This window comes from Cynocephalus volans, chromosome 2, assembly GCF_027409185.1.
Source record: "Cynocephalus volans isolate mCynVol1 chromosome 2, mCynVol1.pri, whole genome shotgun sequence".
NCBI lineage: Eukaryota > Metazoa > Chordata > Mammalia > Dermoptera > Cynocephalidae > Cynocephalus > Cynocephalus volans.
In genome coordinates this window covers 839,153-851,596 of record NC_084461.1, presented here as the reverse complement: position 1 = coordinate 851,596, position 12,444 = coordinate 839,153, and the positions used below count along the sequence as shown (strand labels likewise).

General features: G+C 61.4%; 1 protein-coding gene across 1 annotated transcript in view; it reads right to left on the bottom strand.

Moving 5' to 3' along the window:
- NKD2 (NKD inhibitor of WNT signaling pathway 2) overlaps positions 1–11,741 on the bottom strand; it is a 36,204-nt gene extending 24,463 nt beyond the window's left edge. The window contains exons 1-8 of the mRNA XM_063086025.1: positions 11,727–11,741; positions 11,498–11,607; positions 11,247–11,397; positions 9,767–9,887; positions 8,118–8,326; positions 7,607–7,988; positions 7,487–7,516; positions 7,214–7,317 (exon numbers count right to left, since the gene is read on the bottom strand). Of these exons, the coding sequence (XP_062942095.1) occupies positions 7,214–7,317; positions 7,487–7,516; positions 7,607–7,988; positions 8,118–8,326; positions 9,767–9,887; positions 11,247–11,397; positions 11,498–11,607; positions 11,727–11,741 (1,122 nt within the window). The remainder of the gene's footprint in view (positions 1–7,213; positions 7,318–7,486; positions 7,517–7,606; positions 7,989–8,117; positions 8,327–9,766; positions 9,888–11,246; positions 11,398–11,497; positions 11,608–11,726) is intronic.
- Positions 11,742–12,444: the final 703 nt, after the last annotated feature.

Genomic DNA, 12,444 nt, shown 5'->3' with positions numbered 1-12,444 from the left:
GAACAACCACGAGGCGCCCACTGAGCAAAGGCCCTCGGCCTGTGGTAGTGGCTGCCCAAGCCGTGTCTGGAGCTGTGGCCTGCTCACCATGAGGAGACTGCCCAGGGCTGCACGCCGAAGGGACCCTGCAGCTGCTCCGTAAACCCCGGGACCCTGGGCTCAGGGGCTCCTCTCCTGAGGCTGCAGGGCTTGCCCTGGACCCTACCTGGCTCTGGTTGTCAGGGGAGGGTCTGCTGCCCCCCTGCAGGCCTGTCCTGAGTGTCCGAGGAGCCAGGGCTGGGGTAAACTTTGGAGTTGTGTGTGCAGGGGAGGGGAGGAGAGAGCTCCATCTGCCCCCAGGGACAACGTGCCCCTGCCACCTGTTCGGCTGTGGCGACCACGCCATGGCCCCCTGCCCTTCCAGGGGTCCTAGGCACAGGGGGATGCTCAACCTGTTGGGCTCTCAGACACCTTCCCAAATCCAGGGTGCAGCAGGGACCGCCTCCCCAGGAAATGAGCGTTTCATCAGAAAGAGACATGTCGCCATGTGGGGAGGGGAGGGTCCCTGCCAGTCCTTCCTGGGACCAGGGTCTCTGGCTTTGCATCCCTCAGCATTGCATCCAGGGACAGGGAGCTGAGTGGTGGAGCCCGACTGCGAGACGGGTCTGGGGTCCGGTGACGGGAAGGGATGCACCGAGCACACCCCGCCAGAGCCACCCTGAGCACCCCCATGTGTGCGGGAGGACGGCACGTTTCTCTCCCCTCACGCCAGGCGGTTCAGCTGAGAGGCTGGTCAGCTCGCTCCACACCTGCGGAACCATCAGGTCAGACCCCAGGGACATCAGGCCTCCCCCATACTTTGCTCACTGCTCTCCTGGGGGTCTCAGCCTTAGCCCCACAACCCAACAGAAAGGGCTCCTGCAAGTCTGGACAGCGGACCGCCGTGGGCTCTGACAGGGACGGCGGCTGAGGAGGGCCGTGGAAACAGAAAGCGCTTGGTCCCTCGAAACTGATTAGTGTGGGTCTTGGGCTCAGGCCCCCTCCCCATTTGCAGGAAGGCAAGTCCACCAGGAGAGAGTCCACAGCAGGACAGACAGACACGGGAGGAGCCATCCGTGTGTGCCGCCACATCTGCAGTCCGTGCATGGAGAGCAGCCCCCACGGGACGCCTGCAGCAGGTCACGCACACACACAAGATCGCCCCTCAAACACAGCCCCACGCTCCCGGGAGCGCAGTGGGCATCCACCAGGGATGTTCTGGAACAGGACCTCGGAGCAGGGGCAGGACAGCTGCCCCACCTGCCTGTGACCTGCTGCCACCACCCAGCTCTGCAGGGACTGTGTGGTCCTCTCTGCCAGCCGGCAGGAGCCGCACACTGGGCTTGCCTCAGGCCTCGGAGGCTTCCCGGGTAACTTCCTTGGTTGACACGACCTTTCCTGGTAAACCCAGGACTCTCCGACACAGGCCTCAATCCGGGAGCGGCTCCACCTCACCTGCAGGAGGGACTCAGAGCACCATCCACAGGGCTTGGCGTTTTGATCCAGGACACAGCGACTCAGCCGGGCGGCCCTCCTCAAATTCTGGGCCTGTCGGACAACTCCAAATTCAGAAGACAAACGATGTCCGATGCTGGACGAACTACTGCTTCCATAAACTGCTCCTCTGCCACCTCAGAGACTGCAGCCTCTGCTCGGTGGGCCTGGCCTGCAGAGGCGGCTGCAGGGACAGCCAGCCCAGTGACACTCGTTCACAGCAAGGACGACCACACGGCACGGTCTTGACTGAGCTCACAGCCGCATGCGGCCCTCGAGCTCGGAGCGTGGGAGGCACAGGTGCCAGCCTGCCCATCGGTGTTCACCAGCCAAGTGTGGGCCGTTCTCCAGCAGGCGGCTCTCCGTGTTGCCGGGTTAGTGCCGACTCTCACGGCTGGGCTGTGGTGCAGGGTGGAGAACGGCCTCTGCCGAGCACCTCCTGTGTCTCCTCCTGCTCCAGATCCTTCATGTCTGTCCCTCCATCTCTCCTCCTAGCATCACGAGAAGCACGTGGCCTCTGTGCCACAAAGACATGCTGGGGAGTGGCAGCACCAGGACCAAAGCCAGACCCAGTGGCTCTCAAGCCACTATGCTAACGATGGATAAAGGACACCTTGGGCTGGCGAGGGGGCCACGTTCCAAAATGGCCACGTGTTGGGGTTCCCAGTCATTATCCGTGACCAGGATTGCTTTGATAACCTCTGCTGCGGCTGGTCAGGCGGGTGCCCGTTGTCCACGCAGCCAGGGGTGCAGGACAGGAGACGCGGGCCTTTGGCTGGACTTCTCACCTCCTGAGAAACAGAAATAACCAAACTCCGACCCCAGACTAGAGAGGCAGGGGCAGAGAGCAGTGTCGTTCCCCCACACCCTGGGAGGGCTGCGCCTGGCACGGTCACGGATATGCTGCCTCCTCCAGCCAGCTCTGGACAAGCTGTGGCCACCCAGGGGATGGCAGGTGAAGGAGAACCAGGTGCTGCCTCCAGAGCGGATGAAACTGAAGTAGGGGTCCTGCCATCATTTTGATGCTTGCATGGGGGGCGGAGCCGTTGCTGCGTGCACAGGGGGGCCACGGGGCCTGGACGGAGCACTTGCTGGTGGCCTGCTTTCACTGCCGCCAGCTCACGCTGGACCCCCCCACTCCTCACCAGCCCTACAGGTCACACAGAACTGCTGTCCGGGGCAGTGGCCACGGGCTGGCACTTAGACTCCCCACGGGCCTGCCGCTTTCCCCGCAGCCACCCCAGCAGCCTGCACAGTGTGGCCAGACAGCGACCAGGGCTGACAGCTGATTCCTGCAGATGGCAACCTAGCATGGATTTTTAAAGAAAAGGTAAAATGTAAGCTCTTCAACTAAAAAACCCCCCAAACCTCAGTTATTCAAATTGCTTAGCCCCAAGTAAAGATGGAGGAGTTTGAGGAGACCGCTCAGATCCCCCCGTGTCTTCCCGTGTGGCCAGCGTCCCGCCGATGAGGGCAGGGTAAAATCACGTGCCTTTTTTTACTGCCAGGGAGCTGAATATTTGGTCCATTCAGCAACAGAATGGGCAGTTTTACCTCGAGATTGCTGCTATAAAAATCTAGATGTGACAAGCCACCTCCAGATGGGGGCTGCAGTCTTGTAGGTTCTTTCTTTGGCTCCATCAAATCCTCCACCTCCAGAGCCGGGTCCATCTAAGCACTCCAACTTGTCCGTAGACGGGGCCTCTCTGGAGCTGCCACCCAAGCATGCCTGGGCAGGGCAGGCACCGCAGGCAGGGTGTCCCACCAGTCCACGCGGCTCTCAGCCCCTCCAGCGCATCAAGTGCCAGCAGCTGCACGCCCAGAGATGACCCCAATACCTCCCACAACACAGGGGATGGCCAGGCAGCCCGTCCCTTCCTCTTCTGCAGACGGTGTCAGGTGCGGAAACAAGGCAAACTCCAGACACACTCAGTCGCTGGCTTCCTCCTGCCAGGTCCGCAGGCCGGTCCTATCTCCCCCTCCAGGGGCATTCCCTACAACGTGGCCTGGCGGCTCCCCAGGGCCCCTGCCAGGCTGTTCCTCAAAGTCCTCTGGGGGTCATGGGTTAGTCAGGCCCATTGGGCCTCCTGAGGTCAAGTGGGGTCCAGTGGGACCACCTGCACTTTCAGAAGCATGGCGAGTGGCATTGCCGGTGCTGCTGAACTTTGGGGACACCGGTGCTGCTCGAGCCCCTGGGCCTCGGCGCACATCTGTGCTGGCCTCGTTGGGCCCCATCCCAGGGCAGGGACACAGTGCTGGTGTGCAGGGCCAGACACACACTGGGCACCCACAGAGAAAGTAAACAGCAGCACCGTTGCGACGCCCTGATGCCCCACGTGGGCTCAACTCCGTGAGGTTGCAGGCTTCACGGAACACATCAGACTGGAGGTCCGCGCCCAACAGCACCTCCTGGGGCCCCTCTCCCTTCTGAGGCCCCATACACACTGGACAGCTTGGGGGTGGCCTGTACCCCCCCAGATGCAGAGTTGGTTGTGGCTGGAAAGTCACAGGGCAATGCTGCTCCTTCTGCATGGCCCATGACACGGCCAAGGGAGACATGGTGTTCACATGGCCTCACCTGGGTGCACATGCTCAGGCCCCCCAAAACTCTCTTGCAAACATGTATTTTGCCACCCACACCACATCTCTGTGTTGACAAGGGACAGGGTGGTGTCCAGACTGCAGTCAAAGCCATGGGGACTTCCCAGGAACTTCTATAAGAAGCCCCCGGCCCCACAGTGAACCGTAGTTCCTGAGCAGCCAGGTGAAGGGAAGAGTAGCCCTGCCCCACCGCCGCAGGAAGAAGGCTGCCACAGGGACCCAGGGACCAGCTAGCTCCAGGGACTCTAACCAGGGGAATGGGGCTGAGCCCTCAGGCTCCAGAAGCAACGAGAGGCCATGCTGAGAGCAGATGGAGTTTGCTAGAAGCCAGAGCCCATGCAGATGGATCCCTTCATGCTGACCCCAAGCTCAGCCTTGAAGGGCCCGCAGGTCTCACGGCTGGTTGCCCCAACTTCCTGCAAGGCTCCTCCTTCCAGAAGACATGCAACGTGTCAGCGCATGCAGAATGGCCGTGCAGATGTGGGTGGAACTGGTGAAAAGATGAGCTCTGCCGCAGACAGGCTGGGCAGGGCCTGGACATCTGCCTGAGAGGGTCCCCGCACAGAAGGTCACAGCTCCTGCAGCCTCCTTAGTCCACTCAAGGGCCAGCTCATCACAGGTCCCCATTAAATGCCACCACTGAAGTTAGCTGGAATGTTCCTTCCTCAGGCTTACCCAATAAAATCTATGTTCAATTCACAGCAACATTCCAGTTGTTAACGGTGACTCTTTTCTTCTCAACTCTTTCCCACCAGGCTCAGGGAGCGCTGGAGAAAGTTCAGGTCGTCGGGCAGATGGTGAGTGGGGCTGGGGGAGGGCGTTTCCAGGACAGGAGCCCTCCTGCCAGAGCCTCGTGTGACCACCGCTGCTCTTAAGCCAGTCAGACCCACTTTTAGAAACAGCTGCTGACACGTGCCGCCGCCCGGCAGGCCTTGCACCTTAATGTGTGCACAACCTCGGCTGCTCCTGACTTCACACATCCCCTCTGGATCCTCCCCGCCGCCACCCCACCAAATCCACAGCCCTGGCCCTCGAGGTGCTCATAACAGAGCCGTGCTGGTCCCCCCAAGACCAAGCCGCAGTGCCCCTCTGGAAACGCTAGTGTTTACAAGAGCTTCCAGGCTGCGCGCAGAGGCAGGAGCAGTGCTGCTCGCTGACAGTAAAGGGGAAACCAACCTCACTTGCTTTATTTTGGGGGGGTGGGGAGAGGGGAGGGTCAGGCTGTAAACATACACTTAATTTTCAAGAGGTTATTTGCCACAAAACAGCACACACGGGTTGCCTTGCCTGGACTTCAGAGACAGGGAGGAGTGAGTTCCAGGCCAATGTCACGGGGTGGGGGGATGGAGTGTGTGACCCAGAACTGGCCCTGCTCAGCGGACATGACCTGGGAGGACAGGTACGATGGACAGAGCTCTGGATGCCACAAGAAAGAAGGGCGAAGGCAGCAAGTAGAAGGGACACAGGATCCAGCGCCTACACCCCCCAACTGAGCACTCCCAGGAGCGGTGGGACGTGCCCCCGCTGGCCCCGGAGCAAGAGCCACCCCATGTGGCATGTGCTGCCTGGCAGCAAGGACACCTGGGCCAGGTGAGGAAAATATGAAAAAAGCAGTGGCTTTGTCCTATAGCTGAATGTATTTAATTGAAAACACACCTTTATTCTGCTTTCATTCTTTCTACCTTAGAAAGATCCTTTTTTTCATGAAATGAGGACAAAATGAAAAGGTAACTCAAGCCAAACCCCACACCATTCTTTAAAAGATAATGTGGAACCCATTGGCCTAAAGACCCTCAAGCCCTCGCTCTGCTCCTTCCACAGCCACGCTAGAAACATTCTCATTTTCCAGAGTGGACCCTCTGTAGCCCCCACCCCTGGAAGACACACTTTGATGGGATTGGCCCCATGGTGACATACTCTGAACTGTGAGTCCACGGGCTGAGCCAGCAGTGCCTGCCTGTTCATTGCCCACACCCCCTAGGCAGAAGGTCGCCAGGCTGGATGGACGACCCAGGGACAGGGGCCAGCCTAAGCCCTTGACAACAGACAAGGTGAACACATGTCCCAGGTTCCCAGCTGGCACCAGTTTTGCATCTTTGACTAATAACATACATGAGAACCCAGCTGTTAAGAGGCACTGTCCTGGTCACCAACACCCATAGCAAATGTAATTGGCAGACAGACAGGAGACCCGGGCCCGGGCGGTCTCACCCCATCCTGCAACTCACTACGGAGGAGCACAGGAGCACCGCAGCCAAGGCTGCCTTAGAGTGCACCTCCTACCTTCACAGGTGTGGCGCTGGTCACTCCCAGGAAGCAGGCATCCTAACTCCACCACATGGCAATTTCCAGGCATATCTGGGCCCTTCTCAGGAGTGGCAGCACCAAGTGCTCACAAACAGGCCCAGCACTTCTCACTTAACCAGCAGAACATCCTTGCGGCCTGCTCTGCACAGAGGCCACCCACGGCAGGGTGGAGCAGCAGTGGGCGCGCAGGGTCTCGGCCACCTGGTGTGGCTGACTACAACAATCTGTCCACAGCAACACCAATGACCACGTAACGTCCACTTTCTCCTGTTCAGCAAACACATGCAGGTCTGAGTGACCCAAGACCCCTCTGGGGCCCCAGGACCGAACGGTCCTCTGCTCTGTCCAGAGCACCCTCAGGGACACCTGCGTCCTCAGCCAGACCCCCGTGACCCCTGGCAGCACCGGGAGTCTGGGTGACCATAACTTTGCAGCTGTCCAGCTGTGCCGTGAGCCTCCCTGCAGGCCTGCGATCACCCCTCTGAAAGCTGGAGGGACTGCTGGCCTCTAACTCCGGCCACCTTTGCTGTGCAAGTGACTGACCCCACAGCCCCCCTCCCCAACACCCCTTCCCCAGCCCCTCCAGCCTGAGACACAGAGCCCCCCACCCCCCACCCAGCCTGGGACACCAACGAGGCCCCACAGGACCCCCAGCCAGGCCGTCCCGGAGGCTGTGGAGGGACGGGCTCCCTCGGTCCAGGGGGCGCCACTCCGTCCCGGGCCTGTGGGCCGCGCCTTTTCTGTCCCCAGGTCCGGGGGCGAGGGGCCCGGCGGGACTCGTCGGTCCACCTACCTGCTGGTCCCGCGAGCGCCGCTCCACGCCGCCGCCAGCGCGCCGCTCCGCCTGCCCCGCCTGTGCCGCCGGCCCCGCGGACGAGGCCACCGCGCCGCTGTCCCCTGCGGCCCGCGAGCGGCGCGCGGGACACGGGCACCGGGGAGGGAAGGAGACGCGCAGTGAGCCCGCGGGCGCCCCACCCCGTCCCCGGGGACCCCGCGGGCCTGTCCCCCCTCCGGGGCTCGGGGCGGGGGCGGGCGGGGTCGCAGCCCGGGGGCTGTCGCCGCTCACCTTCCGGGCTCTCTCTCCGCCTGCGGGCTGCTGCGGCCGGAGGACGCGGGGGACAGGGAAGGGACAGTGAGTGGCCGCGCCCCGCCCCGCCCCGCCCCGCCCGCCGCGCCCGCGTCTCACCGTGCTTGGACTGGAAGGTCCCCATGTCGCCGCCGCCAGCCGCCCGGTCCCCGCGGCCCCCGCCCCGCCGGCCGCGCTCGGGGCACCGCGCTCGGGTGCAGCTCCGGGGTCCGGGGCGCCGCGGCCTCCTCGCCGGGGACCGGGAGCTCCAGGGACGGCCGCGGGGACCGGGCGCGGCGACGGCGGCGGCCCGGCTCCCTCTGAGCGCGCGCGCCCGCGCCGGGGCTTTAACCGCGGCCCCCGCAGCGCCCCCCGCGGCCGCGGCCCGCAGCGCACCCGCCCCCAGCCCGCGCCGCAGCCGCAGCCGCAGGACCGGGACTCGCCGCCCGTGGGGGTCGCCAGCGGCTGCAGCCCACCGCGCGGTTCTGGCTCCGTGCAGGCCCTTGGGGGGAACCGCTCCCACCCCTCACCAGGCCGTCCTGGGTCACAGATCCTCGATTCTGGAGGAGCCTGTGGGCCCCTCCCTTTGAAAGAGAGGACTCTATGGACACTGTCCCTGAGGCCACAGGACCTGCAGCCTAGGGGAGGAGGAGAGGGGGCAGAGGAAGGGGCCCCTGCAGGACCAGATGTCGCCCTGCCAGGCTGGTGTGGACCCCGCCGCTTCTTCGAGGTCCAGCTCCAGGTCTTTCTGCCCCACACTCATCAAGGACCAGCCTCGGGCCACCGGGTAGACGGGCCCTGCACCCCCTTCCTTTGTCCTAGGTGGCGACCAGGTCTTCACTGTGAGCCGTGGGGGGAGGGTGTCAGCACGCTGGAGCCCCAGGCCTGGCCACCCACACTCGGCCTCCTCCGTGTGTCCACCTGAGGCCGAGCGCCTTCCTTCCCCCACTCCGTCTGGTTCCCGAGCTCAGCCAGCCGGTTCGCTCCAGCACCCTCCCCCCAGCCTCCAGCCCCTGACCTTGCAGCCCTTCCCCTTCTAGGTGCCCCGCACCCACCCGTGCTCTCTTCGCGTCTCACCCTCAGAGAAAACACCTTCATGCACCTCCGCCTTGGACTGGCTTGTCCTCCCTGCCCCCAGGCACCTCCTCTCACAAAGCACCTGTTGCTTTGATGCACTGTATCTACCCCAGAGGTTTCAGGAACAGGTTCAGCATTTACCCCACATGCTCGTCTCTAGCCTTTGTGGGTGACCCTACCATTGGGCAGTGCCAGCCCCAAGCCCTGGATGTGGAACTGCTGTGACTGGTGGCTGTGGTCACTCACCTGCCCAGCTCTGGCCCTGCCTGGCCTCCCTGGGCTGGCCTGGTTCCCACCCTGCCTCTGTTCCCATGCCCTCACTGGAGTTGTGTCTCGCAGCTCCCCAGGGCAGCCCCCACAGCCACCTGGATCCTCTACTTACCTAGTGCCGTGTGATAACAGGCACTGATGAGCTAATGTCCACCAAGCCCAGTGGGACATTTCACATGAATCATCTGGTCCCATTTGCAGGCCATCCTCAGGGCAGGTGCCACCATCACCCCATGTGACAGAGGCCCAGAGCATGTGGGATTCCCCCCAGGTGCACAGCTGGTCCGCAACAGAACCAGAGGTTGAACCAGAGTCTTGCTCCTGACCCCGGCAGACGCCCATGTCCACTGGGAGCTCGGAGCCACGCCGGGCACGGGGCATGTAAACATGGGGTGCGTGGACCATGCTGTGGGCAGTCTTGCCTGCAGGCCTCCCCCACCTCCCCTTCTAAGGGACCCAGCTGACATGGGGCCGAAAGCAAGCTGTTCCGAGCAAGCAGACATCCCTGCCACCACTGAGCAGGGGCCTCCTGGGCCACAGCTGGCCAAGCTGGCCTCTGCCTGGGCTTGGAGCGCCCTCCCACTTCGCACCCAGCTCTAAGGCCTGGGTCTACTGTGCCAGGTGCCTCCAGCCCTGTCCCCTCTCCCTCCCATCAACCCTTATGGACTCCAACTCCCAGTTTAGAAGGTAAAGATTTGTTGTCTTCGGTAGTCTCCTGTGTCCTATAAATGTGTGGGGGACAATAATATTGTGTGTTATGCAAAGACTGAGAGCCTGGATATTGAAGTCCTTTCAAATGAGCTGAGTTAGGTCCACTGTCCAGCACCAACTCAAGGATAGGTGAGACCCCCATGAAGAGATGCTTGCAGGGCTCGTGCCCACCCGTGTGGCTGGGAGCCTCGGCCTCACACACACACACACACACATACACACCTCCCTCCTGAGACCCTGGGACGGTCCCACTGGGGAGGTTGGCTGAGACATCCCAGTCAGGTGTGCCGGGGAAGGGACCATTGTGTCTCATTTCTTCTGCTGGTTGAGGCTCTGGTACTTGCTAAATGCAGACGTCAGGTGTCATGGGGAGGCAGGTGGAGTGGGGCCCAGCACCAGATCTGGGCTCTGCCTCGCACCACAGGCTGGCCTGTCCTGGGCTGGCGGAGCCATGCGAGGCTGGGCCTGGCACTGGCTGGGGCATCATCACACCCACATTGTCCCCCCAGCAGGGAAAATGCAGAATCCATAAAGCAGAAACTCCCCATGTGTTCCGGTTCACCTGGATTACCACGCAGGTGGTATTAGTTTTTATCAGCTTTATTGAGATATAATTCACATACCCTACAATCTGTCCATTTAAATACAATTCAGTGGTTTTTAGTGTATGCACAGATATGTGTGACCATCACAATTTTAGAACATTTTCATCTCAGAAAGTAACTCCCTACCCTTTAGCTACCCCGCCCCCCATTCCCCATCGCCCCCTGGCCCTAGGCAGCCACTAATCTACTCTCTGTCTCTATGGATTCCCCTGTTCTGAACACTTCATACGAATGGAGTTGCCCTCCCTGGCCTCCCCACCAGCGCCGCGTCCTGCTGGGCTCCCCCATGACATAGGCTCTTGGCTGAAACTGGTTCAAACGGACTTTCTGCGGTGCTCACAACAGCCCCAAGCGCAGCCGGCAGCGCCCACCCTGCCCCCCAGTCCTAGAGGCTGCAGTGGGCGCCGGCCGACTGGCTCCCCACAGGCGCAGGCTGAGTGGACAGCAGGAGGGGCGAGCTCCTTCCTCCGGGAATGACGACTGAGCAGCTGCTTCAGTTCAAAGGAGGAACCTCACAGATAAGGATCGATAGATGGCCATCTAGTGACAGAATGCTTATTATCCCAGCTGTGAAAACAAACTTTACAGCAACATCAGACATCTGACCAAACAAGTCAGTGCCACTGGCCACAGCTTTAACTGAGCCCCAGGACCCATCTAAACAAGGACATCGAAATAAGCAGGGAATCGCTCAGTGGGCAGGTGCCAGTGCCCTGAACTGAGCCCCAGTGCCAGGCAAGTGGATTCTCCCGTCCCTTCCCTAGACACGCTCAGAGCTCCCATGTGCGCTGCCAGGGGAGGGGCAGAACGCACGTCGGTGCGCCCACCCTCACCGCCCAGTGCCAGTTCAGGGCATCAGTCTCTGGTGGACCCAGGACCCGGGAGGGACAGCACAGCGCAGAGCTGAGTCCAGACCCCACGCCTGGCTCAGAGGCTGAGGTCTTGCCTTATGCTGGCCCGTGGAGCCTTCAGGACAGTCTCGCCTGTTGATAAAATCAGTTCTCAGTACTTTCAAAGAGAAGGACTGTGCTGGAGCCACGCCTATAGCCACAAATTTGCATCCTTGCAGCTTTTCAAAGCACTTCTCCTTCTCTCACCAGAGGTGGGCAGGGCGGAGGCCTCGTCTCCAGGATGAGGAGGTATCTCCTGGAGGATGCGCTGTGGGGTGAACCACCGGCGTCCACCGCAGCACCCAGGTTGTACTGCTGGTGCTCCACTTGCGCCCACTTCCCTGGTGGGCTGTGTGGCCTTGAGACGGGCCGGGGCAGGCTCAGGACCCCGGGCAGCAGCGTGAACTCTGTGAACCTGGCTCCTTAGTCTAACTGGGGTGTGGCCACGGGGTCCTCACTGAGGGGCTTCTGTGTGCAGGACCAAGGGCCCCTCCACATCTCTCCTTGGTCCTTTGGTCTGCAGTGGGTGGGGGCAGGTCTCAGCCAGCCCTGGAGTGCTGGGAGGGTACTGCGAGCAGCACACCTTCACACATGTCACACGCCTTCACACGTGTGACACACTTGGAGCTGAAGCACACTGTGCTCTTTATTTAAATTGGGATAACACCCATCAATACTCAGCAGCACCTCCTGCAGGGCCATCCTCGCTCCGCGGCTCGAAGTCCCAGAGGGGCCTTACTCTGTTTCTGTGGTTATCACCGTTGTCGTGATGAACATTGTCCCCTCCCTCCTAGGGAGAAGTGAAACAAGGGTCCATCCATGCTGCAATGGGGTCTGCCCAGCTCAGCTCACAATATGGACCAAGGGCACGACGACCCCGCCCTGTCTAAAACTGTGACCAGAGGCCAAAATCGTTTTCCACAGAAAAGCTGACTCATGGGCACAGCAAGGGGCCCTCCTCCAAGTGCTGGCTGTGGCCTCAACTCTGGACCGGGCAGACCCCAGTCCTCCAGCCCCTGCCCCAACTGGCACTGGGGCCTTTCAGCAGCAAGAGGACCACCCGCCCTGGCTGCCTTTCCTACATGTGTCGCAGCATCTCTGATGACATCGTCCACCCTTGATCCTAACAGACCAGCACTGGGATTCCTGGGATCGCATTGGACACCTTCGCATGATCATTTGCCTCGTGGTGAGACAGAGAGAGAAGGAAGGAAACAGCCATAAGCTGTCATGTGTGCATGCATGTGCGTGCAGGAAGCTGCCGTGTGTGTGTGTGTGTGTGTGTGTGTGCAGGAAGCTGCTGTGTATGTGTGGAGAAAGCTGCTGTGTGTGCACATATGTGTGTGTGTGTGTGTGTGTGTGTACGGGAAGCTGCTGTGTGTGTGTGGGAAGCTGCCATGTGTGC